General features: G+C 43.7%; 1 protein-coding gene and 1 long non-coding RNA gene across 2 annotated transcripts; one reads left to right on the top strand and one right to left on the bottom strand.

Moving 5' to 3' along the window:
• On the bottom strand, positions 6,335–10,164 carry LOC110256105. The gene is made up of 3 exons (XR_002337349.1): positions 9,885–10,164; positions 7,291–7,490; positions 6,335–7,187 (listed from the first exon to the last, which is right to left on the bottom strand). It is a non-coding gene; the product is annotated as an uncharacterized LOC110256105 (long non-coding RNA).
• POLE3 (DNA polymerase epsilon 3, accessory subunit) lies at positions 10,250–13,096 on the top strand. The gene is made up of 4 exons (XM_003122084.4): positions 10,250–10,635; positions 10,736–10,821; positions 11,181–11,299; positions 11,570–13,096. The coding sequence occupies exons 1-4, from the start codon at positions 10,570–10,572 to the stop codon at positions 11,740–11,742; spliced, it is 444 nt and encodes a 147-aa protein (XP_003122132.1). The 5' UTR covers positions 10,250–10,569; the 3' UTR covers positions 11,743–13,096.

Genomic DNA, 18,742 nt, shown 5'->3' with positions numbered 1-18,742 from the left:
AAAGAGTAAGCACAGGCAAGTGAGTAGTTTCCCCTGCCTCCCTGTGACAGTAGCAACTCCCAGCACCATTTCATAGGAGGATAGCTTGGGGCTTACCTAAGGAAACATACTCGGAGTTCCCATCGTGGTGCAGTGGTTAACGAATCCGACTAGGAACCATGAGGTTGCGGGTTCGGTCCCTGGCCTTGCTCAGTGGGTTGGGGATCCAGTTGCCATGAGCTGTGGTGTAGGTCGCAGACACAGCTTGGATCCCACGTTGCTGTGGCTCTGGCGTAGGCTGGCGGCTACAGTTCCAATTAGACCCCTAGCCTGGGAACCTCCATATGCCATGGGAGCAGCCCAAGAAATGGCAAAAAGACAAAAAAAAAAAAAAAAAAAAAAAGGAAACATACTCACTCTGCCCACTCCACTCCAAAGACTTAGATGCCCTGCAGATAAAACAGCACAATCTGGGAGTAGGGAGAGAAGCGACAGAGGCACAAGCAACTTTTCTACTTTTACCCTGTCTACAATTAGAAGCATCTACATAAAAGTTAAAGTCATACTTTTTTTCACATTTAGCTACTTAGGACACAAGAGTACTGGTGCTCAAGGAAATCTTATAAATAATCCAGTCTATATCCCTGGCAGGATTCAGGCAAGGGGAAAAAATATTAAAAATAAGGTTGTTCCCATGAAAAGGAACAGACTGTGTTGGGGTAAAGAGGAGACTTTATTTGCACCACAAACCCTTTCATGCATTATGTCTTTTTTTTTTTTTTAAGGGCCCCACCTGTGGCATATGGAGGTTCCCAGGCTAGGGATCGAATTGGAGCTGCAGCTGCTGGCCTACACCACAGCTGTAGCAACACCAGATCTGAGCCTTGTCTGAAACCTACACCACAGTTCATGGCAACACCGAATCCTTAACCACTGAGCAAGGCCAGGGATCAAATCCTCGTCCTCATGGATACTAGTTGGGATAGTTTTATGGCCGTGGGTGTGGCCCTAAAAAGCTAAAAAAGAAAAAGAAGACAAACAGAGTTGCCATATGATCCAGCAATCCTACTCCGAGGCATAGATCTGGAGAAAACCATAATTCAAAATGACACATGCACTCCAATGTTCACAGCAGCACTATTAACCATAGCCAAGACATGGAAGCAACCTAAATGTCTCTCAGACATGAAAGGATAAAGATGGTAGAGGAGTTCCCTTGTGGTACAGCAGGTTAGGATCTGGTATTGTCACTGCAGTGGCTCAGGTCGGTGATGCGGCACAGGTTCAACCCCTGGCCTGGGAAATTTCATATACCACAGGCGTAGCCAAAAAAAAAAAAATAAGAAGATGTGATATATACACACAATGGAATACTACTTAGTCATAAAAAGAATGAAATAATGCCATTTACAGCAACATGGATGGACCTAGAGATTCTCATACTGAGTGAAGTAAGTCAGAAAGAGAAAGACAAATACCATATGGTATCACTTATATGTGGACTCTAAAATATGACATAAATGAAAAGCCAATCACCCAATGGAAAAATGGGCAAAAGACCTGAATAGACCTGAATAGGAAGATATACAGATGGCCAAGAAACACATGAAAAAATGCTCGACATCCCTGATTATAAGAGAAATGCAAACCAAAACTACCATGAGATACCACCTCACACCAGTCAGAATGGCCACAATTAATAAGTCCACAAATAACAAGTGCTGGAAGGGGTGTGGAGAAAAGGGAACCCTCCTGCACTGCTGGTGGGAATGTAAGCTGATACAGCCACTATGGAGAACAGTTTGGAGATATCTTAGAAATCTATACATAGAACTACCATATGACCCCACAATCCCACTCTTGGGCATATATCTGGACAAGGGTTCCTTGAAAAAGACACATGCATCCGCATGTTCATTGCAGCACTATTCACAATAGCCAAGACATGGTAACAACCCAAATGTCCATCAACAGATGATTGGATTAGGAAAATGTGGTGTATACATACACAATGGAATAGTACTCGGCCATAAAAAAGAACGACATAATGCCATTTACAGCAACATGGATGGAGCCAGAGACTCTCATACTGAGTGAAATAAGTCAGAAAGACAAAGACAAATACCATATGATATCACTTATAACTGGAATCTAATATACAGCATGAATGAAAATTTCCACAGAAAAGAAAATCATGGACTTGGAGAATAGACTTGTGGCTGCCCAGAGGGAGAGGGAGGGAGTGGGAGGGATTTGGAGCGTGGGGTTATCAGATGCAAACTATTGTTCTTGGAATGGATGTACAATGAGATCCTGCTGTGTAGCATTGAGAACTATGCCTAGATACTTATACTGCAACAGAACAAAGGGAGGAAAAAAAATGTATACATGTAAGTGTAACTTGGTCCCCACGCTGTACAGCGGAAAAAAATAAAATTAAATTTAAAAAAATGAAAATAAAATACGACATAAATGAAACAAATGAAATATTTATGGAACAGAAAGAGATTCATAGACATAGAAAACAAACATCATTGCAAAGTGGACAAATTAGGAGTTTGGAATTAGTAGATACAAACTACTACATATAAAATAAATAACAAGGTCCTACTATAGAGCACAAAGAATTATATTCAATATCCTGTAATAAACCATAATGGAAAAAATATGAATATATATATATACACACATACATGAATCACTTTGCGGTACACCAGAAACTAACACAACATTGTAAATCAACTATTCTTCAGTTTTAAAAAAACCAGACAAGTAGAAGGGTTTTTCTTCTTAAACTCTAGTATAGCTCTTCCCCTAACTGGCTGTGCATTCACAAATCACTTCCTATCTGGGCCTCAGTTTGTGAATTGGAGCCTACGGGGATTTTAAAATGACACAGAATAAAAAAGAATCGAATAGAAACTTTCAGAGTGTATCACTCATAGTTAAGGTAAAGGTTGTTCTATGACATTTTAAGCTAGGACCTCTTACCACAGGTCCTAGCTTAAAGTGTTTGAAAGTCATGAGAGTAGACAATATGAAGGCTCTTTTTTTTTTTTGGTCTTTTTGCCATTTCTTGGGCCGCTCCTGCGGCATATGGAGGTTCCCAGGCTAGGGGTCCAATCGGAGCTGTAGTCAAAGCCACAGCAACGTGGGATCCAAGCCGCGTCTGCAACCTACACCACAGTTCACGGCAACGCAGGATCCTGAACCCACTGAGCAAGGCCAGGGATCGAACCCGCAACCTCATGGTTCCTAGTCTGATTTGTTAACCACTGCGCCACGATGGGAACTCCATGAAGGTTCATTTTAAATGTGACATTACGACGACATTCTAATTTCCCTGTATTATGAGACGACAGTATTTACCTAGTAGCTGAACATGCTCTGTGCAAGCCGGAGATAGGAAATTCTTTCCTGTGCCAAATGGCCACAAATCAATCCTACTGGGTCTGGGATTTCCAGAAACAATACAGCAGGTAAAGGCATGAGCACAGAGCCTAGCAAATAGTAGGGCCCATGGTGATATCAGATGGTTATCAGCATCATGATCATCATTATTCAGATCATGTTCATCCTATATGTTAAATAAAGGCAAATATTTCATTCCCACTAGTAAAGAGTAAATGCTGAGGAAGTACCTTTTTTAATCTGTGACTTACTTTGGGAGGTCTATCGGTACGGTTTATGAAGTCTTTGTCAGATAAATCCTTCAAAGGCCTGGGAAATGGAAGTTTCCAAACACGAAACAGAGTCACAAAAGATGTAGTGGGATGATAGTGCTATGTGAAAAGGCTCCTACTTAGCTACAGAAAATCTTGGGCTTAAGACTCACCCAGCGAATGTAGGGTATCACCACCTCCTAGTTGGGTTTGATTGTTTCTCCTGGAATGGCTTCCAAACAGATACTGCACCCTACAAACCCCTCACAACTATTTGCTTCATCAAACTGCATTTACAGGAGTTCCCGTTGTGGCACAGTGGTTAACGAATCCGACTAGGAACCATGAGGTTGCGGGTTCCGTCCCTGCCCTTGCTCAGTGGGTTAACTATCCGGCGTTGCTGCCGTGAGCTGTGGTGTAGGTTGCAGATGTGGCTCGGATCCCGAGTTGCTGTGGCTCTGGCATAGGCCGGTGGCTACAGCTCTGATTAGACCCCTAGCCTGGGAACCTCCATATGCCGTGGGAGCGGCCCAAGAAATAGCAAAAAGACAAAAAAAAAAAAAAAAAAAACTGCATTTACGGCCTAGGCCTCTCTCCATTATAGATAGTTACAAAACCATCAATAAAAAGTTTACCTTTGGAGTTCCCGTCGTGGCTCAGTGGTTAACAAATCCGACTAGGAACCAGGAGGTTGCGGGTTCAATCCCTGGCCTTGCTCAGTGGGTTAAGGGTCCAGCATTGCCATGAGCCGTGGCGTAGGCTGGTGGCTACAGCTCTGATTAGACCCCTAGCCTGGGAAACTCCGTATGCCGCAGAAGTGGCCCAAGAAATGGCGAAAAGACAAAAAAAAAGAAAAAACAAAAAGTTTGCCTTTGATGCAGATGTTCAAAAACATGTTAAATAAACAAAACGTGGCAGAGACCTATAATGGAGTATTTTCCAGCCTTAAAAAGGGATGAAATTCTGATACATGCCATAACATGAGTGAACACTGAAAACATTACGTGAGGAGAAAAAAGCTAGACACAAAAGGACCAACATTGTATGATTCCACTTATATGATATACCTAAAATAGGCAAATGAGGCAAATTCAGACAAAAACAATAGAACAGAGATTACCAGGGACCAGAGGGAGAAGGGAATGGGGAGTTATTGTTTAATGGGCACAGGATTTCTGTTTCAGATGATGAAAAAGTTCTAGAAATGGATAGTGGCGATGGTTGCACAATGCTGTGAATGTACTTAATGCTACTGAACTATATACTTAAAAATGGTTAAAATGATAAATTTTCTGTTATATATACTTACCACAATAAAAGTGTCAATCTCTTACATTTTCATATGACTTGCTATTTTATTTTTTTAAAAAAATAGGTTAAATGTATAAACGAATGAATATTGCAAAGAGGTGTAAGACAAAGACCCAACTCCTTGGCCTGATTTATGAAGTCATCTGTGATACAGGCCCCTGCTTTTCACTCCAGCCCCCCAGCCTCACCTCTGACCATTCCTGTTCTATGTTCTAGACACAATATCTAAAGAATCTCCTCTTGCCTCTAGGCCTTTGCATGTGCTGTTTCTGTAGTCTAGAACTCTCTTCCTGTCTTCCCACCCGCAAGCCCTACGTGACTAGAATGTTCAATTTCAGGTCTAGACACAGATGCCACCTGTACAGAAGACAGTGCCCTGGCCTAGGAGCCCTTCCTGTGTGCTTCCACAGACCAAGGGAGCACTCCTCTCGCCACACACATCACCCTAAATGGTTATTTGTTTTCCTGAAAGCCCCTTGAAGGTAAAGACTGTATCTTTTTTACCACTGTATTCCCAGCATGCAGCAAAGTGGCCCCAACTAAAATATACTTGCAAATTCAGTGAACGACTAAACGAAATGTCACATTCTGCCTTGACAGGCCCTGACTGCAAGAAGCCACTATTTTTTCAGGATTCAAATCCCAGAAAACCAGAAAGTGGTCCTACCATTTCCTATTCCACCTTTAGCCTAACAAATCATCAAGGGCTACTTAAATCAAACAGGAGACAAGAAACCACTGTAATGGTCCCCACTAGCACTTTGATTCCAGGCAACAGGGTCTTTGAATTTTAAGTCTAAGTTTTCCATAGACACCTGTCCCTTAGCTTCCAAATCAGTAAGCAGTAACTGGATGCGTAGACTCTAGAGGCAATTCGGGAAACCATCGCTTCTACCTTTGAGAGCTTACAAATGATTTCACACCTAAAAATTAAAGGTAAGAAATGCAGCATAGGAATTCCCACTGTGGCTCAGAGGGTTACGAACCCAGCTAGCATCCATGAGGATGCAGGTTCAATCGCTGGCCTTGCTCAGTGGGTTAAGGATCCAGCATTGCCGTGAACTGTGGTGTAGGCCGGCACCTGTAGCTCCAATAGACACCTAGCCTAGGAACTTCCATATGCTGCAGGTGTGGCCCTAAAAAAAAAACATACAAACAAACAAGCAAAAAAAGAAATGCAGGAGTTCCCGTCTTGGTACAGAGGAAACAAATCCAACTGGGAAGCATGAGGTTGCTGGTTGGATCCCTGGTCTCGCTCAGTGGATTAAGGATCTGGCATCGCCATGAGCTGTGGTGTAGGTTGCAGACACAGCTCAAATCCTGCATTGCTGTTGCTGTGGCTGTGCTGTAGGCCAGCAGCTGTAGCTCCAATTTGACCCCCAGCCTGGGAACCTCCATGTGCCTCGGGTACAGCCCTGAAAAACAAAACAACAACAACAAAAAGAAATGCAGCATATATGGACAGTTTTCTAAAGATCTACAGAAGCTGGTGAGACACTCTCTGTTATGGGCTGAATTGGGTTCCCCAAAATTCTTATGTTGAAGTCCTAACTCCCTCTTAACTCTGAATTTGTATTTGGAGATAGGGTCTTCAAGGAGACAATGAGGGTAAAATGAGGTCACATAGGTGGGCTCTAGTCCAATATGACTTGTGTGCTTGCAAGAAGAAGACATTCAGACACGGATACACACAAAGGGACGACAGTGTTAAGACACAGGGAGAAGAGGGCCACTAAGAAGGCAAGGAGAGAGGGCTCAGAAGAAAACACCTCTGCCAACACCTTAATTGGACTTCTAGCTTCTAGAACTGGGAGAAAATTAATTTGTTGTTAAGGCACACAGTCTATAACAACTCTAGTACTTTGTTATGGTGACCCTAGAAAACTGAAACACCTCCCCCATTTTCACCAACTCCTACACTGCAAATAAGGCTTCTTTGTTTCCCACTGCCTATTCATCACTCCTTTAACTGAACTGATGTCACGCTTAATCTAGCTTTCCCAAAGTCTACTATATGGGCAAAGGATGTCAATCAGGAATTTTGAGGTAGTAAGCCCTTTAAAGAAGATTCCATGATAGTTTACCTGCCTTGAAATTTCAAGTCAAACTTTGAACCTTGGGACAATAAAGGACGCGCCTTGGTGAACGCAAATTTTGACAAATGACGGTGAGCAAGCCTCTTGGCCTCGAAGCAGGAATCGGTGAGGTTTACAACAGTGAGCATTGGGAGTCTTTCTGAAAGACCAGAGTAGAAGAAAACACACAACATATCAAAAGGGAGCCAAAAAGAAATAATCCGAGGATCTTGTAAAGAAGGAGACAGGGCTGGCTAATTCACCTTCAACATTCAGAGGTGGTTTGCAGGAGGAGCTTAGAATTCGAGGGTGGCCCCTCTCAATCCGGCGGATAGCTGCCCAGCATTGCGGATGCTGACAAACAGCCAGGTGACACGTAGTTTCATCCCACTGGCTTTCATCTGGCAAGTTCATAGCCACAAATGGTTTAGGACAAAAGCCAATCTTGCAGCTTTCCAGCCCCCTGGAGAAACAACCACCAGATAATTAGGGAGTATTATATATCAGTCATGCAGACCAAATATTTAGACTCAAAACATAAAATATTTCCTCTGAACCATATAGATAAATGGTAGCCAAAGGATAGTTAGGAAGTGGATAATAAGCAAGTATGAAAAAAATCTCAGCATGGATTAGCAGAGTGACAAGAGTTTGGGTGCAGACTGACTTCAGAAGGTCTCCTAATTGGCCATTGAATTAGCAGCTGAGTGACCTGAGATTTAACCAATCTGAGCTTCGATTTCCTCATCTGCAAAATGAGGATAAGCCCATTTCACAGGGTCATCACAAAAATTAGTTAATGTATATCAAAAGGTCTGGCATCCTTTCCTTTTTCCCATCATTAATCATTAAGAAGAAGATGCCACCCTCTCCAAAAAGCTTTATCAAATTACAACTAAGGTACATGAGACTTGATCATCCACGGTTTTTGATACACACAGGGGCTCCTGAAACGGATCATCTGCAGATAACGAGAGACGGCTGAGTCACAGAAGTGTATTAGATGGCTCAAACCTTCGGAAGATACACTTTATTTTTCAGTATGCTCCAGTTTTCATACAGGTAGCTAAAACACCCAGCAGAAAGGAATGGGTCTGCTTCAACAGCAAATCAATCAACCCACAGGTGAATCAGAGGCCACTGGCTTTTCATTGACTAGTTGTATGGTCTTGGGCAAGTGACAAGTGACTTCACCTTCCTTAGCCTGTTTTCTCATATAAAGTAGGGGAGGGGATATCCCTAAGTAGGACTGTGGAAACATTAAATGAGATAATGTACTTTTACGTATGATATACAGCAGGTGGTCAATAAATGTTACCATCTTTCTCTCTTTAGAAATGTTTAGACAATCTGGAGTTCCCATCATGGCACAGTGGAAACGAATCCGACTAGGAACCATGAGGCTGCAGGTTCGATCTCTGGGTTAAGGATCTGCATTGCCGTGAGCTGTGGTGTAGGGCAGCAGCTACAGCTCTGACTGGACCCCTAGCCTGGGAATCTCCATATGCCTCTGGTGTCATCCTAAAAAAAAAAGAAAGGAGTTCCCGTCGTGGCGCAGTGGTTAACGAATCCGACTAGGAACCATGAGGTTGCGGGTTCGGTCCCTGCCCTTGCTCAGTGGGTTAACGATCCGGCGTTGCCGTGAGCTGTGGTGTAGGTTGCAGACTCGGCTCGGATCCTGCGTTGCTGTGGCTCTGGCGTAGGCCGGTGGCTACAGCTCCGATTCAACCCCTAGCCTGGGAACCTCCATATGCCGCGGGAGCGGCCCAAGAAATAGCAACAACAACAACAACAAAAAGACAAAAGACAAAAAAAAAAAAAAAAGAAATGTTTAGACAATCACTACCACCTATCTGCAATAAACTTTTAAGTGTCTATTTCCTCTTTCTTTTACTCAACACATTTATTGACCACCAAATATGGGAAGGGACCTGTTATGGGCATAGAGAACAATAATGACCAAAAAAAGTCCCAGTTCTAAAGAGTTTATAATATAAGCCAAAGATAGCAAACTACTGGCCTGGGATTGCACCTGGCATATAACTTGTTTTGTATGGCCTGCACTTTGAGCCATTATTTAAAGATGGAAATAGCCCATAATGTTCAGATTTCTGGGTTCTCTCAAAGGGGGGTCCAATTCCAACTAGACAGCCACTGGCTGGAGCTGTGTACCTCCTGACATCTTTAAACCATGTGTATTCTAGTCAAGTGGAGCCCTCCCCCACCAAACCCCATATTCTCTAAGAGAAGAGTTTCAGTTGCCATTTATCACTGCATTTGCTGTTGTTTTTCTCATAATAGGGAAATAGTTCTCTGTACTCATGTTTCTATCAAAAACAGGAAAACTAAGCATGACCTGAGGCAGCAGGTTTCAAGGAAAACAACTGTTCAGTGGGAGTGAGGAGAGTTTCTACTACGTAATATGAAAATGATACAACTTAAAAAGCCAATGCAGTATTTCTCTTGTGGCGCAGAGTGTTAAGGGTACCTCCCACCTGAGTCACTGCTGTGGTGCAGGTTCCATCCCTGGCCTGAGAACTTCCATATGCAGTGGTCGCCCCACCGCTCCCTCGGGGGGGGGGGGGGGGACCATTGTAAAACCATGCTGATGCTTTTGACTAGGAAAGATGAACGATGATCAAGTCAATGAACTAAAACATAAATACAAGTTTAACAGGGTTTGTTTTTGAATGCGAATGTTATTCTTAAAACCGGCTGCTTATGGACCTTTTGTTACCTGACCAGCTCGAAGTGAACCCCAAGGTCTAATCATGCCCATCTTTTTGTTGCCAGCCCTACACTGTACTGACAAAGTAGTCTGCATTAAAAATTTTAGGTTAACACTTATCCTTAATACCATTATTACAAAGTTGAGAGCGGTGAAAAGATTTAAGAGGGGATATCAGGGCCTGGAGAGTTCAATAAAGATTCCCTGCTTCCAGAAGAGGGAAGTGGGAGAATCCGGCCAAGGAGGGCCGCGCTTCCGCGGAGCCAAAGCAGAGGCCAAGCGGCTAGGAAGCCGAAGCCTACAAGGAAGACGCTGCTCCTCAACCCGCGGTGAAGACAGCAGCGGGGCCAAGCGCCAGGTCCCGCCTCTCTTCCGAAGGGACCCGCCCCGCCGGCTCAGTCCACGCCTTCGTCTCCCAAGCCAGCCTCCGACAGCACCGTTGCCAGGCAGCGGCGCAGAGCACTATGGGAAAGGGACGGAAGCCCCAGAAGGCCATACTTAATTTGCTAAGCAAGTTCCAGACGAGGTGGTGGCGTGAAGCAGGGAAGCGAGCTTGGGAAGGGGCGCCAGGTGCCGTTGTGGCCTGATAGAAACCCCTAGGGCTAAAACTAGCGGCGTGGAAAGTTCAGATGAACAGACGACTGCAGTCGGAGGCGGGGCTGGGGGAGGAGGGAGGATATGGCGCGCGGGGCACTGTGGGACACGGTGTGGGCAAAACGGGGCGGAACGGAAGCCTCGTTGGGTCAGACGGTGGCGACGCGGGAAGTCCGGACGCTGTAGCGGCCTGAAGAGGAGGCCGGCTCCGGCCGTGGCAATGGCGGAGAGGCCCGAGGACCTAAACCTGCCCAATGCCGTCATCACCAGGATCATCAAGGAGGCGGTGAGCATCTCCGGCTGGCGGATGGGCCAGGGGCGGACGAGCAGGCAAGGGTAAAGAGGTCCTGGGGCAGTAGCTTTGCTCACCCCCTCTCTTGTCACAGCTCCCGGAAGGTGTCAACATCTCCAAGGAGGCCCGGAGCGCCATCTCCCGCGCCGCCAGCGTCTTCGTGTTGTACGCCACATCCTGGTGAGGCGGGCAGAGCTAACCAGAGCTTAGCTGGGGGCTGAGGCTTAAGGGAGACGCAGACACCCCCCCCACCCCTGGTTCGGAGTTCGCGGCCTAGAACCCGCAAACCCCAATAATTATGATCTTCCCCAGTGGAGGGAGGTTCAGAGTCTTCATCCAGGTATTGCAAGCTGTGGAACAAAATAAAACAGAGTAACTTTGCCTTACCCTTTTGTACAGGGAAGGGAGGGACTTACTGTGTCACCAAAATCCATGTATCTTAGACTTGGGCATTTCCATTCCACCTCTGGGTCGTCCTTTTCCCACTCACTGCATACGGGCCAAGAAGGATTCTGACAGCCCTTAATCTTCTTGTTCAGCGCCAACAACTTCGCGATGAAAGGGAAACGCAAGACGCTGAATGCCAGCGATGTTCTCTCAGCCATGGAGGAGATGGAGTTTCAGCGGTTCGTTACTCCCTTAAAAGAAGCTCTGGAAGGTAACGACCTCTTCGTTTACTCAACCAAGTAGATGTTCATCCTGTATGACCTGCTCACTTGGCCCTAAGTCTTCATTAGCTTGAGTCCCTTTAGGTCCAGTAAGCAAGTATTGGGTGAGATTCAAATGGCACTACCTCATATCAGTTTTGTGATGCTGGGCAGGTTATTTTTCCTTCTGTGCCTCAGTGTTTCCAGTTATGCAGTGGTATTAGTGGCTGCAGTCTGTTTGGTTCAGCCTTGTCTCCCAACTCCCTCCTTCATCCTTACAGCTTATAGAAGGGAGCAGAAAGGTAAGAAGGAAGCTTCAGAGCAAAAGAAGAAGGACAAAGACAAAAAAACAGATTCAGAAGAGCAAGACAAGAGCAGGGATGAGGACAACGACGAAGATGAGGAAAGGCTGGAGGAAGAAGAACAGAATGAAGAGGAGGACGTGGACAACTGAAGAGGATGGGGAGACTGGCGCCTTGGAAGGTACAGCTCTGAAACGTTTGTGTGCAGCTTTTTCCTGCTGGACAGAGTAGTCTTGGGCAGAAGAGCCTGAGAAGATGGAAGTAAAAACTGATTAAAATTATCATCAAAACCAGCGTGTCCCAGATTCAGAGCATCTGAGTAGCAGAATCTTGTTTTGCTTCATGAGCCTGAAGGTTATGACTTTTTGGCAGGAGGGATTATGAACAGCCAATTGGTCACTGGGAGCATTTTTGTTTACTTACGTACATAGTTAGGCAGTTGTTGATCCCCAGGTCCCACCCATTCACCCACGGCTCAAAAAAGTAACAAAGCTTCCATGCCACCTACTGCGTTCCAAATCACAGAAGCAGTCAAGACTCAGGAAAACCTGGGGCTTTGCTTATAGACAGCCTATTTGTACAGTATTTGGCAATACTAGCTTCTTACAAGTGATCAGAATGACTTAGCTTTAGGAAACCACTAAAGGGTGTAGAACAGTGAAATCTGTTCTTTTGTCTCTTCACTTGACAGTAACATTAACTGAATTTTGGTTTTTACAGACCCACTTGGCTTAGAGCCCTTCTCTATTGCCAGTAGGCATGTAACCCGCTTGGGTGGCTACCTTCTGGGCACCAAATGCATTTACATCAGCAGTGTAGAGTAGAATTAGTCAAGCAAGATTGCCAATGTGTCTTACAACAGATGGTGTAGTCTTGAATGCACCTCACTGCCTGCCATTGTACAGCTTTAGGGTATGTGGTCACCTCCTGGAAGGTATAAAACTCCAGGCTTTCTCTTGTAGTCCCGCTCCCGGATTTGTGGTATGGCTTTTCATTCTTCTAATTCCTGATGAATTCCAAACTTTCTTTCTTCTAGGTACAACGTTCTTGCTCTGTGCTTCTCTCCTGTCTCTGTTCTGCCTCTCCTCTGCTCCCCATTCCCACTTTCTGTCCCTCCTTTTTTCACTTCTGCCAGGAACTTTGATGACCTGCTTAATATCTCAAACTATGGGTTCCTCTGATTCCCTAGTTCTAATCTCATGTCTTTTAAAAATGATTTTGTAGACCTCTCTGAACGTTAAGGGAAATCCGATGGTGCTCAGGAATCCAATTCCTCCCCCAAGCCATCCCTTCTAAAGTATCTCTGTTAACCTTATTTTCTTTCCATTTGGCGCTTCAAGCACTTTTTGTCTCTAAGTTGAGTGCTTGGAGGTTGACAGGTAGTGAAATATAGTTTGATGCTGTTCATTTGTTAAACGAATCCAGTGAAAAGTTTGTCAAGAAATGAGTGAAGGATATTGAGAAAATTATAATGCCTTGTATAAATAAAAAACATTCTTGTAAAAAGTGACGTCTCCTATTTCATCCTACTTGTTTATAAGTGTGCTTTTGGGGAGGACCCACTGATCATGCGCTGCAGTTTTTAGAGTGTAGACGAGGACAGACCCTTATAAATATGAGGTCCTGGAGTTCCCGTTGTGGTTCAGTGGTTAACCATGAGGTTGCAGGTTCAATCCCTGGTGTCGATCAGTGGGTTAAGGATCCAGCATTGCCGTGAGTTATGGTGTAGGTTGAAGACACGGCTCGGATCCCTTGTTACTGTGGCTCTGGCACAGGCCAGCAGCTACAGCTCTGATTTAGACCCCTAGCCTGGGAACCCCCATGTGCCATGCATGCAGCCCTAGAAAAGACAGAAAAGACCAAAAAAAAAAAGAGGTCCTGCATCATTGGATGACTGACCAGCAGATGCTGCTTGTTAACAGGCAAGGGTGCTGCTCTTCAGTCGCAGTGAGAGCTTTCTTTGGCCTTGCTAAGAATTCATACATACCCGATATTCAACAACTCCAAACACGGAGTCCCTTCTCTGTGTCTGACTCTGTACTAAGTGCTTTCAAATATTAACACTTAAACCCTATGAAAGAACATTGAGTTTATCTCCATGATTTCAACTAGAACTAGATAATGTAGTCATTGTCTCTAACCTACATAGCTCTTTCAAATCATGTTTCACAGATCGACAACCCCAACTGTCAGATCCAGTGGCTTTTTCCTCCACAGCAGAAATATCTTTTTGTTTGTTTCCTCTCATATTTGTATGAAAGATAAAGTTACTCATTATATTTGTTTTGCATTTCTCCGTTGAAATTTATATTGATGATTCTTTTTTTTATTTTTATATTGATACTTCTTTTCTTTTTGGCCATGCCTGTGGCATACGGAAGTTGCTAGGCTAGGTGAAAGTTCCCAGGCCAGGGATCAAACCTGCACCACAGAAGCAACCCAAGCTAATGCAGTGATAATGCCAGCCGGATCCTTAATCCAATGCACCACAACAGAATTCCTAAATTGATGGTATTTATTTTTTTCTTTCTTTTCTTTTTTTTTTTTTTTTTTTTTTTTTTTTGGTTTTTCTAGGGCCACACCCAAAGCATATGGAGGTTCCCAGGCTAGGGGTCAAATCAGCCGTAGCTGCTGGCCTACACCACAGCCACAGCAACGCCAGATCCTTAACCCACATCCTCATGGATACTGACTGGATTCACTTCAGCTGAGCCAGGATGGGAACTCCCTGGTGATATTTCTATAGCAGTTACAATGTCACAGTATAATGCCTCTGAGAAAGTAGCATACACTGAGTCCTACATAGCTGGTTATTTTAGTGACATGATTATTCTTTTCAGTGGACTTCAGTTTTTTCATCTCTAAATGGGCAGTATTAATACCTACCTTGAAAGGAGAGGGGGTTTTGTTTGTTTGCTTGTTTGCTTTTTAGGGCCTCACCTGCTGCATATGGAGGTTCCCAGGCCAGGGGTCTAATTGGAGCTACAGCTGCCAGCTTACATCACAGCCACAGCAATACCAGATCTGAGCCACATCTGCAACCTACACCACAGCTCACAGCAACGCCAGATCCTAAATCCACTGAGTAAGGCCAGGGATCAAACCCATGTCCTCAAGGATACTAGTCGGGTCCATTAACCACTGAGCCACGAAGGGGACTCCTGAAAGGATAATTTTAAAGGTAACAAAATCATCGATAACAACATTTTTTTAAAAAGATAAAATTTGGGGAGATCCCATTGCAGCTCAGAGGTTAATAACCTGTCTAGCATCCATGAAGACGTGGGTTCAATCCCTGGCTTCATTCAATGGGTTAAAGATCCGGCATTGCCTGCGGCATAGGTTGGCTGCAGCTCCAATTTGACCCCTAGCCCGGGAACTTCCATGTGCTGCAGTATGGCTATAAAAAGAGAAAAAAAGATAACTTTCAGCACTGTACCATGCATATAGCGAGGCCTTGTTTTTTACCCCACTTTCTGTACACATTTTTATTTCCCTTCGTATTAATAGAATGGCTTCAGAATTGGAAGATCATTTTTATAAGAAGCATTGAGAAAGAATCAATCTAACTGATATTCACCTCTAAGATAATTAATTTGTTCTCTCTCATAAGAGTAGCCTAAGAAGAATGTAAAGTCTGGAAATTATTATACACACGAAACACTTGTACTCTGATGAAACTGAAGACTAACCTCTGTGGCTTCTAGTAGACATCACAGGCACTGCCATCAAGTATATAATTGCCTTTGAAGCAGAAGAACATCATTTAAGGGATACTGAAATAGTTCAAATGTAATCCCAGTTTGTTCATCTTATATGAATATATTCCTTTCTAATTGTGTAACTTTTAAATTTTATTTAATACTGATTATAACAGGTTTCATGTGTACAACATTATATTTCTACTGCTGTATACCCTACAACATGCTACTCACCAGAAATGTATTTTCCATCCTTTACCATACTGTTCATTCCCTTTACCCATTTTTCCCTTCCCCTCTGGTAACTACTGCTCTGTTCTCTGTAGGTTTGGTTTGATTTGTTTGATTAGTTTGGTTTGGTTTTTATTTGCTTTAGTTTTTAAGTTCCACATATAAGGAAAATCATACTGTCTTTCTCCATAGGACTTATTTCCCTTAGCACAATAACCTGAAAGTCCATTCATGTTGTAAGTGGCAAAATTTCATCTTTTTATGGCTGAATAATGTTCCGCTGTATGTGGGTGTGTCTGTGAACATATGTATATACACACAACATCTTTATTCATTTGTTGTTGGGCACTTGGTTGTTTCCATATATTGGTGATTGTAAACAATGTTGGGTGAACTTAGGGGCGCATTAAGTTCCATGAGCACCACCCAGCTAAGCCCTCAGGTCCCATCTGGACTTTTGTGGCTTCCTTTGAGCTCAGTTTCCTGCCTCATCACTGCTTCCCCTAGCTTCCTTTGTGTACTGCTTGCCAAGTGGGACTTCCTGGAACATTGCTATGTTACAGTCCCTCACTGCTTTCTATTAAATCAAATCCATAGCTAGACCTGTTACTCCATGGACCTTCTTCCATTGTTTCTACTCCAACATAAGGCTCCAGTCAAGAACGAATCCTCAGGGAGTTCCCGTTGTGGATCAGAAGTAACAAACCCAACTAGTAACCATGAGGACTCAGGTTTGATTCCCTGGTCTCACTCCAGGGGTTAAAGACCTGGCATTGCTATCAGCTGTGGTGTAGGTCTCAGACACAGCTAGGATCCCATATTGCCGCTGATGTGGCTGTGGCATAGGGCGGCTGCTACGGCTCTGATGCCCCCCCTAGCCTGGGAACTTTTTAGGTGTGGCCCTAAAAAGCAAAAATAAATTAATCAATTAATTTAATTAAATAAGCAACTTAGTGGCACTTAACACATTCCTAGCCACCACTTCTATCTAGTTCCAAAACATTTTCATCACCCTGAAATAAAACCCCATACCAGTCAAGCAGTTACTCCGCCTGCTTCCCTCCCTCCTTTCTCTGGCAACCACTAATCTTTAGTTCTTTTTATGCTCTTGCAAGCATTTAGCATAATGTCATGTACCTACATGGGAGGCACTCACAATAGTTTAGTGGGGGCTTCGGGTGGGTTTTTTTGTTTGTTTTTTGTTTCAGTAAGTATAATACACATATAAAGAGGCGCAAATAAGAGTAGAGCTTGATAAATTTTCGCAAACTAAACACATCCATGAAAGTTACACTGGGATCAATAAACAACATGACCAGCACTATAAAAAAGACCCTTTGGTCTCCCTTCTGGTCACTTCCTATCTCCCCAGTAGAAGTCACTATCCTGATTAATTTTGCTAGCACAGATTAATTTTTCCTGGGCTTGTACGTTATCATAAATGAAATCATACAGTCGTACAGTGTCTGACTCCTTCTGTTCAATGCTATATTTAAGATTTATTCATAGTGTTGCATTCACAATACTTTTTATGGATAAGAGTGACAGATTAAGGAAAAATATTTTATTATTATTATTATTATTGTTATTATTATATTGCCTTTTAGAGCTGCACTCACTGCATATGGAGGTTCCCAGGCTAGGGGTCTAATTGGAGCTACAGCTGCCAGCCTACACCACAGCTCATGGCATCACCAGATCCTTAACCCACTGAGTGAGGCCACAGATCAAACCCACAACCTCATGGATCCTAGTCAGATTCGTTTCCGCTGTGCCATGATGATGTCCTGAAGTAAAATATTTTAAAAGGTGATTCCTGAAGTAAAATATTTTAAAAGATGATGTCCTGAAGTAAAATATTTTAAAAGATCGGGAAGTGGGAACCGATCTTTCAGTCAAAAACAAGAGCGAGACATGGGAAAAATAGATTACACCAAAAAAAATTTTTTAATTTTCCACCCTGTTTGAGATCTTAGAGGTAATAGATGGTCCTAATTTTTTTTTTTCCACCGTGATCGTGGCATGCTTAAGTTCCCTGGCTAGGGATCGAACCCCTGAAGCACAGCAGTGGTAGTGTCAAATCCTTAACTGTTAGGCCACCAGGGAACTCTGGTCCTAATTATTTCTAGTTATCAATAAAGTCAGAGATGGAACAGGTGTCATGAAAGAAACAGGCAGCGGATCTAAACTTGAGGTGGGGGGGTAATAAATAGTAATTACCTCTATGAGTTGAAGGAGTATGGATAGCAGGAGTTGAAGAGAAAGCCCAGTGTGACATGGGGCAAATTAATCTCCTGGCAATTGTTTTCCCAGTCTATAAAATGAGGATTGTAACAGAATTATCAAATTAGGTAAGTGAATGTAAAATGTATGGGACTGTCCCTGACTCTTTAATGCACAGCCTTCTTTCCACCACCTTCCTTATTTGAACGCAGATCAGAACTTGTAGCAAGGAACTAAGCAGTGTCGTATTTCCCCAGCATTAAGCCTCTTGGACTTGTAATAGAAAGATGCATAAAACAGGTTTGGGATACAGATTTTGAGAAATAAGATCTGAGAATAAATATAGTACAACCCACTGGCATCCTTCACAGTTCAAAGTCAACTTTTCAATAATCCCTGTCTCACCTTTATAAAGGAATTCCTTTGCTAGGGTATATTGACCCCGACCCCTATTTCACTCATCTGATCCCACCAGTTCACCTAAGCCCCATAAGCGTCACCAGATCCTTCCCACCCTTGCACATACCCTGCAGCATTTTACCTCCACCCCCGCCCCGCCCCCGGACTTGCGGGCAAATCTTTCTTTGTACCCGTCACGGACAGACAGGTCTGATGCTCCTATCAGACTTGGAGCCTTTCCAAAGTACCCATGTCTTTCACATCACAGCTCTGAAACTATGGCACAAGAGTAGGTCCTGAGAAATTACGCTGGAATAAATTTTGTCTGAAAACTTGGAAGCCAGCCTGGTGCTTAACTAATTTAAAATGCTCAGTCCGCAAAAAAGGACTTAGCTATTGTGTTAGGTATTACGGTGTTGTTTAAAATCCTTGAGATCTAATTATTCTTTCAACAATCAGCGCCAAACGTGCTGGGCTGGGAAGAGAAAAGCTGTAAAGAGAACCGCAAAGCTGTAGCTGCCTCCCACGCCTGCTCACACGCAACGCCCCTCTCGCAGTGCTGCAGCACTGTCCAAGTGGGCGCCCTGGCGGTCTTCCC

The sequence above is a fragment of the Sus scrofa genome, chromosome 1 (genome assembly GCF_000003025.6).
Source record: "Sus scrofa isolate TJ Tabasco breed Duroc chromosome 1, Sscrofa11.1, whole genome shotgun sequence".
Taxonomy (NCBI): Eukaryota; Metazoa; Chordata; class Mammalia; order Artiodactyla; family Suidae; genus Sus; species Sus scrofa.
Note: the sequence above shows the minus strand (reverse complement) of the source record. Positions and strands in the feature narration are given on the sequence as shown.

What these genes read in the sequence shown, in the direction of transcription:
- POLE3 (XM_003122084.4), top strand. Translation starts at nt 10,570, where the DNA reads ATGGCGGAGAGGCCCGAGGACCTAAACCTGCCCAATGCCGTCATCACC. An exon ending in CCAGGATCATCAAGGAGGCG is followed by an intron (nt 10,636 to 10,735) that starts GTGAGCATCTCC and finishes CTCTTGTCACAG; the next exon opens with CTCCCGGAAGGTGTCAACAT. An exon ending in CTTAAAAGAAGCTCTGGAAG is followed by an intron (nt 11,300 to 11,569) that starts GTAACGACCTCT and finishes TCATCCTTACAG; the next exon opens with CTTATAGAAGGGAGCAGAAA.